The 24299-nt window shown below is 59.6% G+C and overlaps 1 protein-coding gene across 1 annotated transcript; it reads right to left on the minus strand.

Moving 5' to 3' along the window:
- Positions 1–1638: 1638 nt before the first annotated feature.
- NAPA (NSF attachment protein alpha) lies at positions 1639–22838 on the minus strand. Its single transcript, XM_047711587.1, has 11 exons — positions 22596–22838; positions 14478–14557; positions 11948–12064; positions 7269–7315; positions 6469–6546; positions 6179–6234; positions 6008–6092; positions 5132–5236; positions 3906–3974; positions 3319–3369; positions 1639–2401 (listed from the first exon to the last, which is right to left on the minus strand). Exons 1-11 carry the CDS (start codon positions 22691–22693, stop codon positions 2300–2302), a joined length of 888 nt encoding a protein of 295 aa, XP_047567543.1. The 5' UTR covers positions 22694–22838; the 3' UTR covers positions 1639–2299.
- Positions 22839–24299: the final 1461 nt, after the last annotated feature.

Here is a 24299-nt window from a genome sequence, read left to right on the forward strand (position 1 = left end):
GTCCCTTGGTCACAGTCAGATCCCCAGTTCTGGACCACAAGGCCGGACACAAAGTTAAGCATTCAGTAAATAGGTGTTGGAAATCCAAAGACTCTATGCCAGCCCCTTTGCCAAGCACCAGGGATGTTACGTAAGAGACACACGGGGAAATTTCTCGAAGGCAGATGGGATCTGGAGGGTGGTGAAGGGGAGTTTGTGTCCCTTCTCGACCTTGGGATTTGGTGACCAAATCCTGGAGGGCAGGGTCTGGCTGTGTGGTTTCATGCTGTATTCCCAGGGCCTAGACCAGGCATGGCATACAGTAGGTGCTTAGTAGATACTCGCTGTGTCAGTTGAACGTGGGGTCTAATTCTGCTTCTCAAGAATGTTTTCTTCAGGCTGCTTCTCCCTCACGTGGTAACCTCTGAACTATGTTCACTTAACATCTGTTAAGTGAATAAATGAAGTTATATGTTGGGAAGGAAAGAACCTTCCTGCTCAGTGATTTCCACCTCTTATGGCACATGTGACTCAACTGTGGAATTTCCAGGAAAAAACCAAAACCCCCCAAAAGGGTGGGGAGTTTTACCCAAATCACAATTTATCACGCTGTGACCCAAGCTTGTGTACTTTAAGTGATTTTAAGCACAGCCAGGGTCAAGACTCACTACCGAGGTCAGGGTGGCAGAAACATTCTGACACTATATATCCTTCAGCCTGTACCCGTGCCAGACATCGGTAATCGATCTCAGGTCTCAGGAGTCTTAACTGAGCCCTAGGCAGCCATCATCAATCAATCCATCTGAGCTGTGGGGGGAGCTGAAAGGGACAGGAACAGGGCCTTCTGCTGTAGTCCATAGAAAATGGACTTGACATTGAACCTGAACCTCTCTTGGACTTCTTTTGGGTTCTGGCCTGGAGCACCTCTTTGAGGAGCCTGACCTGGTCTCCCAGGCAGCCCCTCCTCTGCATCTGCCCCACTCCCACCCCCCGGTTCACTTCCTGACATTCCAACCCATAGCAACTGTGCTTTTTGGGCACTGAGCCTCCTCCAGCTCAGTACCCCCACAGCCCAGAGCCAGGGACAGCCTATGCACATCAGACTGCTCACCTCCACACAGGCCTCCACTGTGGCGTGTGGCGGAGGCTGGTGGTTCTTGCCCACCTTCCCCGGGCAGAGGGCTCCTGCCATCTCCTCTTCCAGTGCCATGCCCGCTTGGTCTTCACGCACTGCCCACCTAAGCTGTTTCCCCCCTTGTCCTGGGATGCCTGGAACAAATGGCAGTGGGGCTTTCAACCCTCCTTCCAGGGAGACTTGGGCACAAGGGGCCTCTCTTTCAGCCTCCTTACCACCACTGTCCTTATCCTCCGTTCTCCAGCCAGCTGAGGGCTGGGACTGCCACCCAGCCGAGGAAACCGAGGCCCAGAATTCAGAGGCCATAGGATTAAGCTGGGTACTCCTAGACTCCCGAGCCCACCCATCCCTAGGCCTCCCCAGGGACCTCTGACCCCAGCCCTGTCTCCTGGTCACACCTGCCCTCTTTCCCACCCAGTGTGTCCAGAGCCCAAACCGGGGACCAGGAGGGGCAGGGAGACGGGACACCAGCCCTGAAGGGAGAAGGGGGCAGCAGAGGTGAGGAGGAGGAAGAGAGACTCATGCAAAGTATTCTTTTTTATTTTCTTTCTTAGGCCAGCTGCAGCTTCTGACCATAAAACCTCAAAGCACTAAGGAAGGAGCAGACGTAGGGGTAAATGCAGGGATGACCCTGAGCTCCAGGGCCTGCGGTCTATCCTGAGAGATCAGGGCTGCAGGAGGCTTAGTGGGGGGGTGGTTCCCGGCACTGGAGGGGGAGGGGCCCACCCCCGAGGTGAGAGCAAATCTCAGCAGCTACATGTGCTCAGAGCTCGGCTGGAGGACAAGTGGGAACAGCAGAAACCAGCCTTGCGCCTCAGCTGGTCAGGAGATGGGGGACCAGACACTGATCCCCACCCCTGGCGGCACCCACAGCAAACAGGTCTGTGTCAAAGAGTCTGTGTTTTGGGGCAGAGAAGGGGACCTTTGGGGGGCTTAAATAAATGGGCAGGAGGCGAGGGGTGCAGCGAGAACAGAGGGCGACTGTCCGGCCAGCAGGCCCCGCCTCGGGGGCTCCGAAGCAGGGCTGAACCCACACTCTGGCTTGGGGAGACTCCTCTGCGGGAAGGGAGGGAAGGTCTCACAGCCAAGGTCTCGGCCCCGCCTTTCTCTCTGGGCTCACGCGCTGGAGGGGCGCGGGGGAGAGAAGACGGGGCAGGAAGACAGGTGCCAGGGGCTGGGCGGGGCTTAGCGCAGGTCCTCCTCGTCCCCCTGGATCGTCTTCTTGATGCGGAGCAGCATGGTGGTGAGCCACTGGTCCAGCCGGGAGATGGCATCGTACTCCTTCACCTGGGACACACGGGGGGCAGGGGGTGTCTGAGGGGCTGGTCCCATAGCTGGCCCTGGCCCTGATTCCCTCCTTGTCCCCAGTGCCAGAGTCTCTGGTCCCCAAATTCTCTATGTGTGTCCCAGCCTGCCTCCCAGAGAGGAGCAAAGGGAGGGGGTTCCCTCTAAGGCTGCCTTGGGAAGAGGAAAAGGTGTCGCAGCATAAAAATGCTCCAGCTTCCTTGTTTTATGGGTGGGAAACAGGCCTGGAGATGTGAAGGCCTGTTCACAGGGACAGGGGCCAGAGGGAGAACCAGTGCCCTGTTGCCCGGCTGCAGCCCCACTCCTCCCTTCTCCTCGCTGGAGCTTCCTGACGTCCCGCCAATCGTCCCAGGCAGGAGGGACCAGAGGGACTTCAGTATCTGTCATCGTTGATGGTGTAGGATTCCTGAGGGGCTCCCAGGAAATACCACTGGACAGACGCGGTCTACACGACTGCATTAGGACTGGAACTGAGCCCAACCGAGTTCCAGATTATTCCAGAGAGTAAGAAAAGGGAGAAACACCTCTGTGGGGTGCTTCTACCAGGGAAGGTGGTGCTGGAAGGGGAGGCCCTTTCATGACTCATCTCCCTCCCTCCCTGTCCCCACTGCTCACGGGGGGCACTCATTGGTGCAAAGACCTTGGCCTGGGCAACAGAGAGACAGACGTGGGTCTGCCTCCCCACTCTGCCCCCAAGAGGCCGAGGATGAGTCTCCTCACCTCACCCCCATGTCATCATCTCTGGTATGGGGGGAACACCTCCTGTACCTCTGGGGCTCCCCTTGAGAATTCTGGGGTGACTGGAGAAAGGAATTCACAGCCAGGGCCGGGCCTGGACAAAGGGTGGGATTCTCCGGAGAGCGTGTCTGAGAAGGGCGGCCCCCGCCCCCGCCACTCACCGCCTCAGTGTAGCTGTCGATGTTCTGCTCCTCGTGGGCATCTAATAGTTTCTGTAAGAAGACAGCAGACAGGCAGGGGTCAGGGGCCAAGACTGGCCTGAGGCCTGACACCAGAGCCCTATCACTGAAGCCTGATAAGACACACACCTACTCCATCTGGGGGGTTGTAGGTTGGGGGGGGGGCGTGTCCCGTGCCGGGAGAGAGGAAGGAGCTAGTTCCACCTCTGCCTGGTGCGTGTGTGCACGTGCATGTATGTGCACGCGCGTGTATGTGCACGTGTGTACGTGTGCATGTGTGCACGTGTTCGTGCAAGAGATCGCGCAGCCTCCTGGCTCTGCTCCCGCCTCCACCACCTGAGCCTTACTTCTCGCATGGAGAAAACGGAGGCCCAGACAGGAGAAGAGGAAAAACAACACACAAACAAAAGACCCTGAAGAACCGCCGTACAATCCTCGGTGACGGTGATGGTGACAGTGACAGTAATACCCAGAGTCCCAGCCTCTGGATCCCGCCTCCCAACCGGGGTTCTGGCTGAGCCCTCCAGGCCCAGAGGCAGGGTGAGGGCAGCGGGGTGGCCGGCACTCACTTTCATCAGCGTGCACTCCCGGGAACCAGAGAAGGCGGGAAACAGCTCCTCGTACTTCTGGACAGCGAGCTGGACATCGCCAGGGTGGAAAGAAGGAAGGAAGGAAGGGGACAGGCTAATGAAGATGGGACATGGGAGCCACCGGCCTGGCAGCCAAGGGGACCTGAGCCACCTGGCCCCGAGTCAGTGCTCTGTGCCCTTCCGCCAGCCTCCAGTGTCAGCTGGTGCTGTGCCCAGCAGGCACCTCTGTGGGACTGTGCCCGGCCAAGCCTGGCCGCAGAGACAGCTTGTGGGGAACAAAGCTGGGGTGGGAGGGAGAAGGTCTCCCAGGCCGGCGTGCAGGGTAGGGGGCAAATGCCAGGCCGGTGCGCAGGGTAGGGGGCAAATGCCAGGCTGGTGCGCAGAGTAGGGCGCAAATGACCGCTGCCTCATGTGAGTCCTTCCTACGTGCCAGGACTAGTGCTGGGTACGTCTCACATTAAACCATCACGTGGACCCGGGGAGGATCGAATGATAGTGACCCCCATTCTGAAACCCGGAAATGCACGATGACCTGCTCAGGGCACAGAGTTCGTGGGGGCGGGGATGTGAGCCGGCCCGACACCAGAGCCCGGGCTCTTACCCCAGAGGGAGCAGGGAGGCAGTGGTGCTCAGACACCCCGTGTGGCGAAGGGCAGGGCGGAGGACAGGGCGGCTGGAGGCCCCGAGAGACTCTAGCTCCTCCCTCCACCGTTCCCTGCCCCCTCGCCCAGCACTGACCCCTCTACGGCCGAGAAGCCCTGCAAACGGATGACGTGGGCGCGCACGTTGTGGTTCAGATCATGACACTGGGAGCCAGAAAGATCTGGACTCCGGCCATGAGGCCCTGAATAAGGGTCTCTGGTCTCGGCCTCAGCATCCTCCTCTGTAGGACGGGGACAATGATGCTGACCTCAAGGGAGGCAGGAAGGACTCAAAATGTGCCCTCGCTGAAGACAACACCAGGCACTGCGTGAGCCAGGAGCTGGATAAACTCAAAAGCGGCAGAGACTGGGCAGGGGATGCCAGGGATGGCCACACAGCAGCGACAACATGGAGCTGACTGTTGGGGGGCCGGATGTGAGGGCAGGGCTCGCTCCCCACTAAGGGGTCAGGCAGTGACCTAGCTCGGTGACAGCTCTGATGCTCTGAGGTGGTCAAGGGGAGGCGGGGGAAGCCCTGGGCAGGCCGGCGGGGCCCCTGCTCACCTTGGCATTGAGCATGTCGATGCAGAAGTGGCAGAGGGCTGCCTTGAAGAAGTAGTCCTTGGCGCTGTACTTAAGGAGGGGACTGTCCATGGCGTTGGTTCCCACCTGTGGGCATGCGGAGGCGGTGCATGAGCTTGCAGCAGGCGGCCAGAGGGTTAGGGTCATGGCCAGGCACCCGGGGGCCAGCGGGGAGCAGCACCTGTATCCTAGGTGAGGCCCTTCTAACCCGGGACCCCAAGGGCAGGGAGGCCAAGGACCAGCCCCAGGGAAGTCAGCCAGTGGTGCACAGGCAACCAAGGCCCAGAGTTTGACAGGGGGTGGGTGTTGCCACAGGGCTGAAGCCAGGTGTCCGTGGGCCCCCCGAGGTGCCCAAGACACTGGGGAGGAGGCGGCTCCGCTGTCAGGCCCCACGGGAGGCTGGCTCGCGGTGGGCAGAGGGGCAGCAGGCTGAGGGAACATGAGAGGTGGTGCCCGCCCCCCTTCTCCTCCGAGGCCAGCTGCCTGCCATTCTCTTGGCCAAACCGAACCCACCAGGACCAGCCTGGCCCGCCCAGCCATCCCCACACACCCCAGGGGAGCCTGCGCACCCAAGGGACGCTCCTTCCCCATCCCTCCCACCTGGCCACCTTCCTGGAGGCCCCTTGGCCACCTCTGGCCACCCCCCACCCCAGGCCTCAGTGATTCTGCCCAGTCCCTCCGGGACCTAGGCCTCCCAGAAAGCTCCCTGTGAGAAGTGTACAGGGAGAGGATGGTGACACCGTGTGGGTCGTGGGTGGAGAAAGGTTTAGCCAGTGAGGCGATGCAGGGAGGCAGAGAGGAAGGCACGGGCGCAGGGGCCTCCCAGAGAGCAGGGCTCAGAGCCCCACCAGCCCCCACCTGCTCGTAGATGTCAATGGCCTTCTGATACTGCTCTAGCTGTGCCGCATAGCCAGCCACCTTCAGCAGACACTTGTTGGCTGAGCTGTGTGGGGTCGGCAGGGAAGACAGAGGTCAGTAGTGGCCTAGGGGCTTACTGGGGGCTGGGGAGGGGAGCCCGCTGCCCCATACCTGTTGGATTCTTCCCCTTTGTAGTAGTCTGCAGACTGCTCATAATGGGCGATGGCCTGGGGAGACACGGGGCAGGTACAGAGGGAAAGGGGGTAGCAGTGCAGCCCTTGCCCATCACAGGCCGGGCCCTGGGCCCGTTACACAAGCTCGGCCCAAGCCCTCTTCCAGTACTCAGACATCAGGGGATACCCCAAGTGCACAGAGCAGTGAGATGAGCCCCAGTCCAAGGGGACCGGCCACCACGGTCCTCCCCCACCACTGGCCAGGCATGGCCGCTGACCGCCCCTCACCTTCTCGATGTCCACCAGCTCCGTCTCGTAGATCTCGGCTATGGAGATGTGGTGCTTGGCTGCGATCGTGAATCGGCCCTGGGCGGGACACAGGAAGGAGCTCTCTGTGACGAGTGATGGCCCCAGCGCCTCACCTCAGCCCCTCCTCACCCTTTCAGGTCCCTAAAGCTGGTGGGTCCCTGCCCCTCAGCCAGACCACTGAGCCAGAAGGGCACAGGCCTTCAAGAGGAGGCTTCGCCGAGGCGTGGATCTGGATGCTGCCCCGACGGGGGTGCCCTGTGCATGTCCCTCCACATTTAGCCTCCGTGTCCATCCTGTCCACAGGGACATGGGCAGACAAGGCGACGCCAGAGTTAATGGTGGCATGGGTACCCAGTAGAGGGCCTGGCCCGGGGAAGCGTTTGACAGATGGCCCACAGAGGTGGAAGGACCAGCCTAGAACTGCCTGGTGAGAGCTCTGGAGAAACCAGGCTGCTGGTCTGACCATTCCCACTGCGGACAGGACAGCCCCTCTTGGCCTCCCTGGGCCCCCAGTGTGGCCACGGAGGCCAATGCCCATCTTCCCCCAAAGACACACATAGCATGTCTAGGTCCTGGGTTCTGGGTCCCTGGCGGAGCCACCTCTGGGCCTCACCTACCATGGGGGTGGCTCCCTGGGGCAGAGGCAGGGGCTGGCCCAGAGGACCACACTCCCCTCACTCCCACTGCCCCTCGCACCTGCTCTTGGTGCTGGGGTTGGGCACAGCAGGCTGGAGCAATAGGGTGGGACGAGAAGAGACAGGACGGGCAGCGACCCTTACCATGTCTGTGTAGATCTCGATGGCTCTCATCAAACAGTTAATGGCCTCTGGGGAGAGAAGCAGGGAAGTGAGGAACAGAAATGAGAAAAATAAGTCATCTAGGCAGAAGCCAGGAGAGGAGCGGGAGGCCAGGCGGGCGCTCAGTGGCCTGTGGAGAACATCAGGCTCGTGCAGCTGCCAGGGCTGCGTTCCTGTGGCTGGGCCGGGGGGCTGAAGGGATCCCCGAGCCCCAGGGAATGTGCTCAGAGCCATGGACGGTGCAGACCGTGACCTGCTGAGGGCTGTCATCTCGGCAACCCCAGGCACGGAACACAGGCCGACAGCCAGCCTCCCACGGGGGTTTGGAGCCAGGCCAGCAAGGGCCCCACCTGCCATGACAAGAGGGGCTGGCAAGGGGGACGAGAGGCAGCCAGGCCTGACATGTGAGGGACCCCCAGGTTCCACCAGGGCCCTGGAACCTATACACTGCCCCACATCCCCTGCACTTGTCCAGCCTCTGTCAACAACATGAGGGGAGCCGGACGTCAGGACACCCAGGCCTCTGGGGCTGTGACCTCCGTCACTGTCTCATGCACAGGTGTCAGCATTCAGCAGAGCCCTCCGCTCTCGTCCCTCCCCCTGCCACCTGCCCACTCCTGAAACCACGCAGCAAACACCAGGAAGGCCCACGAGGAGAGAAAATCGGCTACCTTTGTGGTACTACCTCTTCCAAGACCTGAAATTCGGATATGGGTTTTTTTTTTTTTTTTTTTTTTTTGACACGTTATTTGGAGGAGAGCGAGCAGCATGAGTGGGAGGCATTTTCTAGCAGACAGAGATGCGCTCTCGGGGTGGCTTTTTTTTAAAAACGCATCTCCAAGGAAAAGGTGTTGGGGGAGGTGCGGGGGGAAGGACAAAGAGCCTGGACAGACCGAGGACACAGGCTCTAAGCTGGGCTGGGGCTGGAAGTTCATCCTGACGTCCCAGGCACCCTGCAGGCTCCTGGTCTGCCTCCAGGGCTACCCTACCCCCCACCCCACGTCAGCCAGGTCTGCTGGGTGGAGAGGTGACGGAGAAGGGCCGAAGCTGGTACCTGTTCTCACAAGGCCCAAGGTCTCACTACCTGGGCGGGGCGGGGTGAGGGGGTATGTGAAGAGAGGCTCTCTGCCTCAGACCTGTGGCTGGGCCTTCAGGGAGTCCACAAGCCCCCCAAAATTTACATGCAAAAGGGGGATGTCTGTGAGCACTGCTCTGTGGGAGGGAGGGCCTGTAGGTTTGGTCCAGTTCTGAAATTGGATGCCAGAGATCTCCCGAGATGCCAGAAACATTCACAGAATGTACAGCATTCGGTTGGGGTTCTGAGGCTGACCGCTGGAAGCTCGGGGCACCAGAGAAAAAGAAAATGAGATAAAGAGAAGGGAGAGAGAGAGAGAACACAGGACCCAAGTTACAGCCAGAAACGGTCTCGCTTGAACACACACACCTGTTTTGCAACAGCATTTCTGAGCCGGGTGACCAGCAAGGGGCTGCTTGCAACCCGGTGCTGAGGCCGCGGAAGAACTGGCTGGTTGGGCTACAAGGGGGCGCCTCTCACCGGCTCCCCCTTCTGGAACAGCGTGATGGGGGGGAGGCCCACCCCACACCTGTGCCTGCTCCCGCTACAAGGAGTGCGGGGACAGGGAGAGGCTGCGAGTTCCTCCGGAGGACAGGCTCTCTCAGTGGCTGTTCTGGTGCTACACGGCTGTCAGCAAGGCACGGCCCTTGGAGCAGCAGCCGGGGGCAGAAAATCAACCCCCCCACCAGCAACATGGATTCATGGGGTTAAGGCACCCTCACTCCTGCTCCCGGCTCGGGGATAAGCGGCAAGCTGCCAGCGAACACCCTGGGGAGCGCTGGCACCCGGGACATAACCAGCTTATCTCCAGGTACCAGGCCCCAGAGGAGCCGCTAGAGCACCCCTGGATGAGATCCAGCCCAGGGTGGGGGGTGCTGCAGTCCAGAGCAGGAAGGTGCTCGCTTAGGCTCACCGGGAGTCGTGCAACCCAGGGCCCTCGCCCTACCCGATGGGCTCCAACAGCCTCTGGGTCTGGCTGCTGGTTCCCACATCAAGCCTGGGACTCAGCCCTCCTGGGTACAATGGGGGCAGATGGCAAAGGCCCCCAAGGATGTGGCCTGGGTTAAAGCAAGCTGTGGCTGTGTCTGGTTTGCAGGAGGCACCCAGTAGTGTGCGCACACAGCCCCGGGCCTGGCTCTCGGGTGGCTGGGGTTAGAGATCTCCCTGGCCTGAGTCCCTCCAGCGTAGTGGGCAGAGGCTGGGACCCCCGGGAAGCACCCACAGCCACGGGCATCGCGGCCCCACCCCTGGCCACCCAGGGGCAGCAGGCAGCCCGGGTCCACCATTCCAGGCAGACTGGCAGAGACAGGGCGTGCTGACAGCCGCCAAGTCTGCTCCCTCCATCCGGGCCAGCTCTGGCAGGCCTTCTGTGCGGGCCGGGCGCCAGCGGCCTCTCGCGGGGACGGTGGGAGTGGGCCTCCAGGACGAGGTGCTGACACAGGACAGAAACCTTCAGGGTGGCCAAGGGGACCAGCAAGGCCCCAGGGAGCTGGCCACCTGCTTGGGGCAGCCCAGTGGGGATCTGAGCGGGCCCTCTGGCTCTGTTTTACAAGCCACGTGGCCACAGGGAGGAGACCGGGGGAGGCCGGGCCTCTGATGGGAGCCAAGGGCCACCCCTCACCAGACATCTGTCACACGCCAGGTGCTGGGCTGGCTGAGCCTGTGCTTCACACACATGGCCTCTGCCTTGCCAGACAAGGAAACGGAGGCCCAAAAGATGAGGTGACTGCCTGCCTGAGGTCACAGGGAAAGGGGCTGGGTCCAGACTCGGGAGCACGCTGAGCCCCACGTCGCATGAGCCATTACTTGGGCGGGGAGTCAGCGAGGCTGCAGTGCAGGGTCACTACTCCGTGGCCCCTCCCTGCTCAGCACCAAGAACCTGGCGCTCTGGCCAAGGCACCCGCTCCGGGCCGTGCCCAGATGAGGCTCCCCTCTTCGTCACTGATCCTCTTGCTGCCTGAAAGGTCCTTCCCACCCCAAACCCACCTCTGCCCCACCACCGCACTCAGCTCCCAGGCAGCAAACTGCACTTGCTGATCCCTGGAGAAACCAAGTCGGCCTCTGGGCCCCACGATGGCCACGTCAGCACACACAACGACTGCTGCCCTCCCACTCTTGTGGCACAGCTCCTGAGGTGGGGTGCCAACCCTGGCCTCGGCCCCAGCACCCAGCCCACCCTTTGCAGAGCGCTGCCTCTGGCTGGAAAAGCTCAGATCAAAAGCCACCTGAGGCCCAAGGACGCAACATCACAGACGCAACATCGCGGAGCCAGGTGGGGGCCCGTCCCAGGGAAGCGCTGGTGTTTGTTTGCACTTGACTCCTGCCCCAGAGACCTGTCCTTCCGGTCACTCTGGAGCAGCAGCTGAACATCACAGAGGCTAGGGTGGCAGCTCCAGGAAGACCAGTTCCTTAGGGAGCAGAGGGAAGGCTGACGGTGATGGCGAGGGGCGGGGCAGGGAATGGGACAGACGTCCCTGGGTGATTCAAGGCTGTCCTGGGTCCTCCTCACATCACCCACACGGCCTGCCGTGGCTCAACCCCGCCACAAGGTCTTCCCTCCGGTCCTTGCCGAGCCTGGGCCCACCGTGTGACCCCTCAGGCCAACCTCTGGGAGACCTCCAGCCACACAGCAGGGACTGGTCAAGTCTGGGGACACAGAGACACTACTTGGTCTACCGAGACACCCGATCCCCGCCTGGAAACGACAGGCCCCTGGTGGCAGTAGTGGCTCGGCCAGCAAGTCCCCCGCACCGGGGCAGGAACCAGCACTCACTGAGCCTCGCAGGCACCTCGATGCCCGGCTGCAAACTGCTGTCTCCTGGGAAGGGCTGGTCTTTGTTCCAAGATGAGGCATCTTTTTTTTTCCTTCCCTTAAAACATTCACGTATTCCCTATTCTCTTCTGAGAGAACAGTAGCGATAGATGGTCACCCAAAAAAAGCATCTTGGCTCGCTAAAATTAAAAAGTTAGCAACCTGTGTCTGGCACTGAGATGAAAAACAGAAATTAAAATTCCAGCTTCCCAAGACCCAAAATTCTGGTCCCCACTGGGCTGTGCTCCTGCGTCGGGACGAACCCAGTGGGACAAGTGGTTTTCTTGCCGTGAGTCAGTCCCAAAGCGGGCTTCTCTCCCCAGCACGCCCTCGTTTTAAGTAACTTGTTCTCTGGCAACTCCCATCTTGGGCTCTGCTCTGATTTCCCCCCCAGGGGGTAGGGAAGCCAGGTTAGGATAATTTCCGCTCCTTTTTCGGCAGCAACTCCTACCTGGCTGGTCTCAGAACCCCCTCCCACCCCCCTTCTGCATGTTAATTCTGACACCAGAACAGATTTTCCTCTCTCCTTGGCATGCGGTGGGTCTGCGGTGTAACTCCCACTCCCAAATGCTCCAGGCTCCGGGAGGGAAGCATCAGCTGCGTGCACAAAGCAGCAGGGGGAGGCGGAGGCTTGGAGCGGGATGCAAATGCCAGCCGGAAGGGAGCCAATCGTGAAGTTCAAGCGCAAGTATCTCCCTGCCGGCCCTGGGCCGGACACCTGAGGACTTCTTGCGAGAGGACTTCACTGGGCCCCAGGGACCCGCGGAGGCTCACCTTGGGGGTCGGCCTTCTTGAACGCATTGCCGGCATCCACGAAGCAGGTGGCCGCGTCGTGTTTGCTCTGGAGCTGCAGGTGCAGCTGGGCTGCCTGGCAGAAAGCGTTTCCGGCAGCTGGAACGGGAAAGAGCGCGCGCAGCCTGAGTGGGGCTCTTCCCGTCAGAAGCCGCCCTGACGATGCCCCCCACAACCCTGTCCCCCTGGGAGGAGGGGGGCTCCAGACTGGCCCCAGGGGAGTGGTGGTGAAGGCCTTGACCTCAGGCTTCCCGACCCCGGCCGGGGCTGAGGCTCCTGAAGGCCCTGACGTGGACATGGAGGGAGGAGGAAGCGGCCCCCTAGGGGGGGCCCCTGAGCCCTGTGTATACAGAGAGAGAGCCAGGTGGGGGCCTGCTACGATCCCACAGCCAGAATCCCAGTCTCTGGCAGTATTTCCAGGGCCACCCGGTTCTAAAGATCTGAGGAGAAGGCCAATGGGGCTGAGAGCTACGCAGGATACAAACACTATCCCCAGCTGACCCCAGCAGTGGCCCCGGGGGACAGCGGGAAATCAGGTGCAGGGGACAAGTGCTCCCGGGGCAGAGGGCGGTGCAGACCCCACCGGAGGCCCAGTCTGTCTTGTCCCTGGCTGAATGCGGTCTTCCTGCGCTGCTCCCAAGCCGCTACAGTCACCCGTGTCTCCTAAGCTGCCTGGCGGCTTGCCAGAAACAATGGCATCCCTTCTCCTATGGGGCTGGAGAGCAGGGGTGGGGGGGTGGGAGTGTCCTGACCGGAAGCTCCAATGCCCACTGCTTTGTCTTCCTCTGGCCACATCGGAATCACAGACTTCCAGAGCGGGAAGGGGACCAGAGGGCCTGACCCATCCTGGGACATCAGAGCAGCAGGAAAGACAAAAGCGGCCCAGTTCCCATCACGTAGGATGTATTATCTTTAAAGGCTCAAACGGGAGTACAAAATTTCCAGAAAAGCAGTATCATAGGAAGAAAAATGAAACAGAGCCCAGGATTTTTGTTTGACTAGTTGGGGGTGGGGAGGAACAACACGTTTTAGGGGCAAAGCGACACCTATGCGATCGAGAAGTAAATATTCCTTCTCTGATGGCACCTCGTTAGCTTGGGCGCAAGAAACTATACAGGGCGGGTGGCTCTGTGCACAATATATCTGGTGAAAGCTCAGGAAAACCCCTTCTAGTTTCCAGGAAACCAAAGGTGTGCTCAGGAAATGAGGCGACTCCGTCTCACCCCAGGCCTCCACACTCTACCTCCAGGGTCCCATGCCAGGTTGTGTCTCCTTCTGGTCAGAAAGTTCCTCCCAGGGTCCCAAACCTGCCTTTGCCCAATTTCCTGGATTCAGTCTTGCTGGGGCTGGAGGCCGCATCCCGGAACTGGCCCGATGAGCTCCACGCCACGCCAGATTCTCCAAGCTCTCCTCCAGGCCCTCAGGCAGCTCCTGGCCACCTCTCCCAGTCTCTCCCACCTCTAGGAGCCCCTGCCTGCCTGCCCGCCCCACCTCGGCTCCGCAGAACCCACTAAGAGCCAGCCCTGCCGGAGCCGGACCACAGCCCCGCAGCCAAGTCAGAGGAGTCGTAACTCTGGGCTTGCTCCGCCTGCCAACACAGGTCGTGAGCATCCCCAGAGGGGCGGGAGCTGGGACACCCTCCCCCCAAGGATGAAGGCCCTTGCAGCAGTGTGCGACACTGTCACCGTGTGTCCTCCCCCAGTCGGAGCAAGAGCACACGGGAGGCTGTGCCGGGCACCTCGTGGCCGCTCCAGAAGTTTGCTAGTCTGAGGACCAGAGTCCTGTGAGCACTTCAGCTTCCACCCCAAGGCAGGGCGGGGGCAGTGCTCGCAGCCACGACAGATGCTGCCCGGGGTCACACGGCGGCTCCAGCTGTGCCACAAACCTCAGTCCCTCCGGCTGCGGAGGTCCTGAAGCCGCACAGAGGCCAGCCGAGCACCGCACTCCAGAATCGGAGCTCTGCCTTCTGAATTCTGGCTCTCAGTCCCTCACTAGGGGCGGTGCCTGAGTCCCGGGGGCTGAGTCAAGCCTTGGTTTCCCACCACAGGGATGTTAGCAGCAGCGTCCCTCACAGAGCTGCCCTGCCAGTTCCATTCAACACGCATGCTCGGCACCTAGGGGCGCCCTTGATAAACGGCCAATGGTTAAGGTGACTACTGGAACCAGTGGAACGTTCCCTCAGGCCTAGAACTCAGACCTGATGAAAGCACTAGGGAGGAGGTTCCGGGGCAAACTGGACATTCTGGGTTTAAGGAGAAAGCCCTCCAAGAGCTACCCAGATTCAATAATGTATTTATCCCTACAGTCCTCTTGCCAAGGCCCCGTGGCCCAAGTAAAAGAACCCGGGGGCTCAAAGTGACCTGAAGGTAGGCTGATGGGTTTCCGGTGCCACAGATGGCAGAGAGAGATGGGGGGGGCGGTGAGGGTTGAGTCCTGGAGCCAGGCCCTCAGGACTGGAAGCTGAGGGAAAGGAGGAGAAAGGAGCATGAAGGGTTCTGCAGAGATCACATACCACTCCAGTTTTTGGCCATTTTGAACATGTTCGCGGCTCTGGTGTAGATCTCGCATGCTTCCTCTATTTTGGATGAGCCTCTAGGGAAAGAAGGAAAAGGAGATGAGACGAACGAGTCGGGCAGTGAGCAGCAGCCTGCATTCTGTCCTGGGGACGGTGGGTACCTGCACTCCCTACCCCCATAAGGCCCCTGTGAAGCCCTCTGCAGCCCAGGCCTCTGCTGAGGGCTTAGGGGAGACTAAGCCCATGGCCCCCACTCCCCCTGCACAAAGGCACACTCACTGCAGGTGCATGGGCAGCCGGGGGAGCTGAGGTCATCCCCACACGGCAGGGGTAGGCTGGGGAGGGGGAAGACTTCCCAGCCTTCCTGTGAGCCCGGCCTCTGACGGCCTCTTCCACTTCTGTTCAGTGAACGCTGGTTCCCAGGCTCTACGCAAACTACGCCCCCCACCCCACCAACACATCGCAAAGCATTCTGGGGGAGGAGCCCAGCTCTGGACACCTTGTCCATCTCCCAATGCCTCAAGCCCATGCCCTGCTCGCCGCAGGTGTTCTGGAAGACCTCCCAACCCTACACGTGTGCCGTTACTATTTCAGGTAGGAGCAGATAACACACAGAAAACCAGTCACTGCCTTTCCTCTCTAAGGTGGGGTCTACAGAACTGGGGGGGCCAGGTGCGAGAGACAAGATTTCACACTCTCCTCCTTTGTACTGCTTGAATTTTCTTATCTTCTGCCTATTTTATCTGCTAAAACGTATTTATATAGAACACAGAAAAGATATATATAAATCGTTTTAAATATCAGGATTTACATTTGGTTCTGTGGTCCAGCAATGAGTTACATTTCTAGCACTCTACCCCAAAAACTAATCAGAGAAGGTTCAAGGATGTTCAGTGCAGAATTATTTAAAATGACAAAACCACCTTCGAAGACCTTCTCATGCCAGAGCAGGGGTCTGAGAGATATACTGAGGTATGTTTGAAAAAAAAAATCAAATAAAGAGCACTCCGCTGGGGCAGCGGAGTAACCGCCCTCCTGATCTCCAAGCCATGCGTCGGAAGTTTGTCCGGAATTGGGGGAGCCCTTCATGTGTACCCTGTGAGTCCCCGCCATGTTTCTGTCCACCTCCAAGAATGCAACCCCGCCTTGGCTCATGAGGTCTGTGGTCTCTGCAACTGTCCAAATCCCCATGCCCACATCCACCAGTAGAAAACACCCCACACGCCGAGTTCCGTCAAATGGATTTCAGATTCTCTCTTCGCCGACATCAACGTTTTGTGTTAAATGAAGAGAAAAGAGAGGTATTTTCTAACAGAAAGCCACACAAATCAGCCTTCCTGTCCTCCCCTCAACACCCGTGTTCACCGGCCCTGGAAACCAGCCAGCCCCCCGCTATGGTTATGGAGGGCCTCCGGGGTAATTCTGGAAATTGTGTTCACAGGGCTCCTTCCTTCCGTCCCTTCCTTTGCATCACAGGAGCGGCTGGTTACCATGATCACACCAGGCCCCCCCTAGCCACCTTCTGGGAAGATTTCACTCAGTAGGTCTGGGTGGGGCCTAGAGTCAGGCTTTTTTACACAATGGGCCCAGGGCATTCGGAGAGCTCAGGTGAGTTCGGGAGGAAAAAGCTGATCTACACCCATGGCTCACTCTTCTCTCTGGGAGTCAGGCTGTTTCCGTTGGTAATATGCCCCGCCCCCTGCAGGGCAGGCTAGCTGGCTGGCGAGGACTGGAATCCCGGCCTCCAGGATCTACATCCCAGAAGGTAAAGTTCTTCTTTGGATGAAAAGTCTCTACCTTCCAGGGCTATGTTGATGCCGTCTCCCCTAGCCTCTGCTGTTCCACAGGAAGCAGCCCTGCGGGGTAATGCGCGCCTGTGCTCACTCTGCTGGGTCCCACGGTCTTCCCCCGCCAGCTTCACCCCAGCTGGGCCGACACACCTTGGGCTCGGGGCTCCTGCTTGGAGTGACTTCTGTAGAACCCACTACTGGCCTGGGAGAGAAGAGGAACTTGCACCGGCAGTACAGGACCTTTGGGGCCTGGCTACAAAATCCTCCGGGGGACCTTCTCTAGAACGTTCTCTGACTTAAAGGAGATGGATGTGCTCACAGACCGAAATTGGGTCTCCCCGTGCCGAGCTCCTCCTTCCCTTCTTTGTGAGAACAATGAAGCCCTATCCAGATTCAGCCAGTCTCTGAAAAAAACTCAGGCTCCATGAGCAGAAATGGCTCAACCCACTGAGGGGCCCAAAGAGGGGTGACCGACAACGGACAGGGTCAGCCCCAGCTGGTGTGTCTCAGCTCAGTGGGACACAGAGAACGGCAGTGTGTAAAGGCCGGTAGCCACCAGGCTGAGGTTTCTGTGACCACGGGCCAGCCCTGCTCCAGGTCAATGATTCTAACCGCGGAGGGGGAAGACCAGAGGGATTAAGGTCTGCTCAGGCCTGCCTCCTCCCTCCTCTCAGGACTTGGGTCCTGGCCATTTCCATGCCAGGCGATGACAGGGGAATCTCTGGGATTCCATCATCTTCTTTAAGAGACGGAAGTGGAATTCCCAGAGGGAACAAATGACTTGCCTCGGGTCACTGGCAGATCCTGAAACAGAAACCCTTCCCACAGCCACTGACTCACCTGGGGAACAAATCTGAGCATTAACTATGTGCCAGACACTCGCAGGTATTAGCAGTAAACCGAGGAGAAGGACCTGGCCCTCGGGAAACAGGAAATCAGCAAGACGATTTCAGACTGAGTAAGCCCTGGAGAGACTGGGGGAGGAGGGGACCTCTATGCACGCGCAGATCATGGCCACTGCTGTGAGGACGGGAAGATCAAGCTCAGTCCCCAAACATGACTAAGGAGCTACCGACAGAAAGAGGGAAGACCATTCCAGAGAGCGGTCACAGCATGTGCAAAGGCCCTAGGACAGAAACAGGTGCAGCCAGTTCCAGGAACAGCATCGGGCCAGGCTGGCCACGTTGCAGGGAGGGCGGAGAGGCAGGTGGGGAACCCCCATACAGGAGGCCGGGGGAAGGGCTGAGGCCCTATTATATAACATGACAGGGAGGTTTCTAGCAAGGAGAGTGACCAGAAAGAAGTCCGAGGGCAAGCACTCTACCAAGGGGTCGCCCTGCAGGATAAAGCTACAGGTGACTACAGGACTTCTCCCCCAGGTCAGGGTAGCTCTCGGAGCACCCATGAAGCGTGGCAAACTCCCTTCTGGGAAGAAACCAGCCCTCCTCCAGTGCCTCCTGCAGGAGATCCAGAAAAGCTAGTTGGGCCTGCCCCTCCTGAAGAGCCCAGTGGCCGCATCAGTGACAGCTGACAGTCCCTCCCCCACAGACCTCCCCCGAGCTGCCTCTGCTTGGCTCTCCCCATCCCGCAGCTCGGGCTCCGAGTCACGCCAGGAATGGAGGGAACTGGTTTGGGCCGGCCTGCTGCAGGGCGGTCTATAATTACCCACTCAGCTCTGCTTTCAGCCCCCTCCCCGGGCGGAGGAAGCAGCCTCAGGGCTCCCAGGCACAGCCACCAACCTCCGGTGACTGCCATATGGAGAGGCGCGTGCGGTGCCAGTGATGCACAGACGGTCCAGTGGGCCCCAGGCCTGGTGGAGGGGGGTCTGCGGGGCAGAGCCGCAGCCTTCCTCGCTCCTTCCTACACCCCCTGGGCACTTCCTGGCTCCCAGAAACATGCCACCCGGCCCACCGGCACTCTCCCAAGGGCTGCAAAGGGCAGGCCGGATGGAGTAACTCCCATTGCAGGTCCTCGGGCCGCCCCGGGCCTCCTGTGCATCCAGAGGGCCACAGCCACCGCCCCTCGGTCCTGTCCTTGTCCTCAGTTGGCTCTGCTTCTCCGGGCAGTGTCCTGGGTGGGGAAGAAGGGACCCCCGGACCCATCCCGCCCTTACTGTGTCTCACGGTTTATACACCCCTATCACGTGACTAGAACTGCTTGCTAGGAGTGCTGAGTTCCTGACAGCGAAGCCCTGACCGTCACCTCTGCTCCACCGAGGAGGAAGCTGGGTCTTGGAGGAGTTCGGGGGCCAGCTCACGCTCACACTGCCACAAAGTGGCAAGGCCCAGAACTAGGACCCAGGCCTGGAGATCAAGTCCTCCCTTGCTTCTCACTCAGTGATCTGGAGGCTTCCTTCCCCACGTCCAAGGGTCTTCTGGAAAATGAGAAGGGGACCACGGTCCCCACCTGCTCCAGAGTAAACAGCGAACACTGGGCCAATCTCCCTCACCCGGTGGGCAGACGCTGCTCTCTGCTGGAGCCACACGGAGCTGCCTCTAGGCCAGGGAGGGAGGCGGTAACCAGACCCCCCCACCAGGGGCCCCCATCAGGGCCGCAAGTGGAAGGAACAGCAGAGAACACGAAGGACCACCCGGCACCATGAGCGGGCAGCCACCAGCCCTGTTCCTCTGCTGACGACACGGCTGTCAGAGCAGAGCCGCGGGATCCCTGGGCATCTCCTCCCGCCCCTTTTGTGAAGCTAAGCCCTTCACCGCCACCGCTCCCACCCCCCTGCCAGGCTCTGCAGTGTGTACCCCCCGCCTCCCCCATGGGTAGGAGCTCCTGCGGGGCAGGGCCTGGGCCCCCAGAGTGCACACACAGGCCCCCGCAACAACGAAAGGGTGAAGTTGTTACGTGCTAATCGCTGCACTCCGCAACCACCTCAGGTTGCTCTTGTGACATGTCTGTAATGGCAACAAGCAGAAACAGAAGGGACTTGGGGGCCGAGGGAGCTGGGCTGAGCCCAGCTTCGGGCGCCGTGATAGCGGCGTGACCTTGGGTTAGCAACAGCAGAGCCTCAGTTGCTTTATCTGTACAACGGAGGCAAGGAACCCGATCTGAGAAGCGGCCCTGTGGGGATCAAGGCGAACAGACGCGCCCAGCCTGGCACAAAGGGCAGAGCTAGCGCAGGTGCTCAGACGGCTGCTATTCTGTGAGGGAGAAACGTGCTCGAGGGCCGCCGGCCACCTGGCAAGGGGAATTCTAGAGTCACGTGGCGGTGGTAGAAAAATCGGGGACTGCAGCAAGGCCTGGACTCAAACGCAGACCTTCTGTGACCCTGGCGGGCAGGTGGGGGCGGGAGACACTGTACCTGACGGGGCCGCTGGAGGCTCTTTCGATCTCGCGGGCAGTACCTGGTCCCCTCCGTCTTGACAGGCAGAACCCTGGGACCACTGCAAAATGACGGCTGGGGTAGCCCAGACCCTGCATCCCCTCGGGAAGGACTCCACTCTGAGACTGGCCGAGGGACCCCCAAGTTTTTGGCCGTGGAGCCCAGCAGCTGGCAGGGAGCTCTGTCACCACAGTGCCCGCTGGACACAGGCAGGCTGGGCCGTGGACAGGCTCTACAGGCAGAAAGGCTGTCCAAGGCGCGGCCAGAAGCTGAGGTTCCCACACTGGGCTGGGCTAAGGGCCCACCCACCTGACCTGGGCACCCACTCCTCCTCTACACAAGCCAGCCCCCAGGGCTCCTGGGGCGTGCTGGTGACTACAGGCAGTTTAAACAGGAACTGACTGGTCCTCACTCTATCCTTAGGAACCTGCTCTCGGTCTACGCAACCTGCTACCATCCCTATTTCCCTGACGCCTCCTGCCCAGCTTGCAGTAACGGTATTAATAATAACAGCGAGTACTTAAACACTCGCCAGGGCCAGGCGCTGTGTGCTCACCATGTCACGGGCATGTTCCCAGTTACTGTTTAGGACCATCACATGAAGTAGGTGTTACTATGATTTTCCATTCACAGGCAGAGAAACTTCCTATCAACATTGGTATCCCAGCGGAAAAGAAGTTTTTGTCTTGGATTTCAGTCGGTGGGAGATGGGGGACGAGGGTGGAGGTGCCAGGGATGAGGACAAGCCCCAGGGAACACAACCACCATTTAGAGCTTGTAGCACTCCTGAGGGGGCACAGTGGGGAAGTTTCTGGACCCATCTGAAGCCTCGGAGCGGGAAGGAGGAGAAAGCGTGCTTCCCCACCCCTTTCCGGCGGTTTCACTGTGCTTTACTCAGGAACTCTCCATCTTTTTGCTTCCAGAGAGCCATCTGGGTTGCCCCCTTCTCATTCCCCACAGCTCCCCGTCCCAGGTGCGCCCCAGGTGCCCGTGCTCTGGGTGGGGGCCTGAGAGAAGAGGGAGCCAGAGGAAGGGACACAAGGAGCTCCGATGTGCTAACTGGATCTGCTAACTGGCTGGTACCGCCTCCCTCCTCCCTCGCGGGCTGCTGGTGCCCCAAAGCCCTCTAGTGTCCAGGAGCCCAGAAACAGGAAGAACAAAGAAGGCCCTGACATCCAAGGATACGGGGCTGGCCCTGAATCCCGGGTGGGCGCTATCCCACTTGGCCCTCTGATGTGACCAGAGGCTTCTCAGTCTGGAATGGTACCACTGAGGTTTCTGAAAGGGGAAGAAAAAGCACGAGGGACGAGCTGAGCCCCAACACTCCTCCCGTGGTCCCCGAAGCCACAAGAAAAGGCAGCTGTGAAATGCTGAACACACGAAACCCCAGCTCCAGAGGGGAGGAGGTGCCAAGAGTGGCTGCTGGCCGACAGGAGTGTCTGGGCAGACCTGTCGCTCTCAGACAGGCTCTGGTCAGTCCCTCTGCTCTCTGCTCCCGCCTTGCCCACTCCCCTCTCAGCACCATCTCAACCACTTTTGGAGCTGGAAGGGACTGGGAGGAATATACCAGCTCTCTCGAACGTTTGGAGAAAACTGCCATGTGGGGCCGGGAAGGAGGGAGAGTTACAGGGTGAGAGCCCCCTCAGACACTGAAAAGTCTGTCAACATCCTCCCTAAGTGTAGGGTCCAGAAATGGGCACAAGCCTCGGGGAGAAATGCGTGTGGCCGCAAGATAGCTCTGGGATCAGACAGGCCCAGGTCTCCCACTCACTGGGGGCCAAGGCAAGTAAATCTGGCCACCTCCACAGGGATGTTGTGAGGATGCAACGCAAGGACACAGGTCAAGTGCCTGGCCCAGGTCTGACTCAGAATCAGAGAACTTAATAAATCTAATGGAGTATTATGACCGTCACGGCCTTCGCTCTCCCCCACACCAGCTGCTGCAGTCCTTTCTAAAAGGCCAATGAAAGCCCTCCCAGAGTGGCCCTGTTCTGGACTGAATGTGTCAAGACTCATGTGTCAGGAACCCAACCTCCAAGATGATGGTATTAGGAGATGGGCGCCCTCAGGAAGTGATTAGGTCATGAGGCTAAGCCCTCCCGACTGGGATGAACGCCTTTATGGGAGACTCCAGGACGCCAGTTCATCCCTTCCGTCACCCCTTCCACAATGAGAGCGCGCAGGGACAAGTTCCCTGTCTATGAGAGAGCAGGCTCCCATCAGACACGAAGTCTGCCAGCACCCCGATCCTGGACTTCCGGCCTCCAAACTGTCAGAAATAAATTTCTGCCAGAGATAAATTACCCGTTCTAGGGTACTTTGTCATAGTGGCCCAGACACAGTAAGACGACCCCCCCATTAAAATCCTCAATGTTCTCCAGCACCTCGAGTCCACGCCCTTTCTCCAGTTCATGCAGCTTTCTCTCAGGCGCCTTAACACACCTCAGACTTGGGCTCATCGCTCTCAGGATCACCTTAGCCCTGACCCCTATCGTCCAGAGTTCACTGAAACCCACTGCGATGCGCCTTGGGAAGGTCAATCCGCCGGTCAGGTGTCAGTCCCGGGCCCCATCGTGCCCATCAGGGAGCCTTCAGACAGGTTCTCCTAGAACTCCAAAGACTCCCTGACCTGGCTGCTCTCCCAGGCCGGTCCCCTTGAGGGCCTCAGACCGTGTTGGCTCCGCGCAGGTTCTCCTCCCGCCTCTTGGCCCATCTTCAGTCCGGGTCCCCTTACCGCCTCCAGACGGTGTGGCCTCGGTTTGGATGCCATCCGCCCGGGGCCCTCCCAACACCACACCACCACCTCTCCTCCAACCGTGTTGCCACTGCCGGGGTCAGCTGTCCTTAGCCTGTGTCGCCTCTGTTACTACCTCCTCCCGGAATGCCCTCCGCTCTCTAGGCTCGAGCCGTGGCGACTCTACCCCGCCGCTTCAGGCCCTGACTCCTTCGTCCTCTCAGCATAGGTCCCAGCCGACCCCTCCGCGCGGTTCTCACCCAAAGAGGCCCGAGAAGAAGGACTGCGAGTTCTTCACTTTGCGCTCCGCCTCGGCCAGCAGCGCCATCGCCTCCGCTTCTTTCCCGGAGTTGTCCATGACGGCCCCAAAGGTACTCAGCAAAAGGCCCGACCCGGGCCCACGGGGGACTCAGCGAGGCCCCGCCGCGGTAGACAGGTCGGGGAAGCTTAGACGGCTGCGTTGACGTCGCACCGGTGCGCGCCGCCCGCAGCTCGGCACCATATGACGTGCGCCGGCCAACCAGCGGTCCGCTAGGGAGGCGCGCGCCCCGCCGGCCACGCCCTCGCCCGCAGCCGCACACCTCCCCGTGACTCAAGGCCGCCAATGAGCGACGCGATACTTCAACGCTTGCGCGTACTTCCGCGTAAGACTCTCCACTCTTCCTGGTGCGCGCCACGAAATCCCACGTGACTCGTTTAAGCCAATCGTAGTCCCTACCGTCCAAGACCCTGTCCGAGGTGCTTTTTTCTAGCTCCTGCTCCACCAATCACCAGCATCCCCCGGGTCGGTCCGTCCCTCCCCGCGGAACTTGCGCCCCCGTCAGCTGACCACTGACCCTCACGTGACAGCTCCCGCCCCGGCCGGAAGATACGCCCCGCCTTCCTCCGGGTTTGACAGGTGTCCGGCGCGCAGCTCAGTCCCCGCCTCCGCCCCTTTTCTCGCGCGGCTCTTCACTAGGAGAGTCGTCTGCGGTCAGGAAAGCGCTCTGCCTTTTCTTGCGCCCTCTGCTGACGGATACTGGAACTGGTTTGGGAAGGCCAGTAAAGTACCCAGACGGGGAAACAAAACTGAGCGAGGGCTCTCTGCATTCATTAAAAAAAAAAAAAAAAAGGGCTGGAGAGAGCGTGTCAAAAACTCAGATACTCAGAGCCCAGATCTTTAATACCATTCCCCAATAAAAGGAACCAGGAATTCTTGATAAGTGGCTGCTTTGAGTCTTGGGCAGGAAATTACACAGGATGAGCCTGGAGCATCTTGTAGTACCAAAAAGGAAGTGTCTGTGTGTGTGAGAGAGACACACACACAAGTGGTAGGATATGTCAGAGACACAGGAGCCAACTGGAAGAGCTCCCAATGGCCAAAGCTGGAAGAATTTCAGCAACACATTAAACTAGTCCGGGATTATCGTCCACTCTATAAAACGTCCCTGAGCCCACGCGGTATAAATGAACGAACGAAGGAATAGACGGGGAGAATTGACAAACATTTCATGCAGAAGAGCTCTGCCTAGTTCGTGTAGACTCCTCCCTCCAGAACGTGGAGCTTGGCTCCTCACTCCTGCGTGTGGAGGCCGCCAGCACCTCCATCCAGAGTGTGGTATGGGACGGGGATGGCGGGACTGTTTCCATTGCAGAAACCTGAGAATACCGGTCAGCCAAGTGGCTGGGGTTACCATCGACAGTGGTGAATCACACTGATAGAATGTGCTCTCAATACTGTGACATGAGTGGCACATCACGTCGGTGAAGGATGGCTCCTGACACCACCCTCTCCCCATTGAATCACAAACATCAGACAAACCCCAACTGAGGCACATTCTTTGAAACACTTCACCAGGATGTCTCAACACTGACAAATCACTTAAAAACAAGGAAAGTCAGAGATACTGTCATCGCTAAGGGGAGTCTATGGAGACGTGCCCACTGTATGTAATCTGGTGTCCTGGGTGGGAACCTGAAACCGA

Source organism: Lutra lutra, chromosome 17, assembly GCF_902655055.1.
Source record: "Lutra lutra chromosome 17, mLutLut1.2, whole genome shotgun sequence".
Lineage (NCBI taxonomy): Eukaryota > Metazoa > Chordata > Mammalia > Carnivora > Mustelidae > Lutra > Lutra lutra.

Excerpts from the sequence above, each read along its gene's own strand:
- NAPA (XM_047711587.1), bottom strand. The coding sequence starts at position 22,693 with ATGGACAACTCCGGGAAAGAAGCGGAGGCGATGGCGCTGCTGGCCGAG. Across the intron at positions 6,547-7,268 it reads TCGAGATCTACACAGACATG|GGCCGATTCACGATCGCAGC; the intron begins GTAAGGGTCGCT and ends TGTCCCGCCCAG. Across the intron at positions 6,235-6,468 it reads AGCTGGTGGACATCGAGAAG|GCCATCGCCCATTATGAGCA; the intron begins GTGAGGGGCGGT and ends GTGTCTCCCCAG.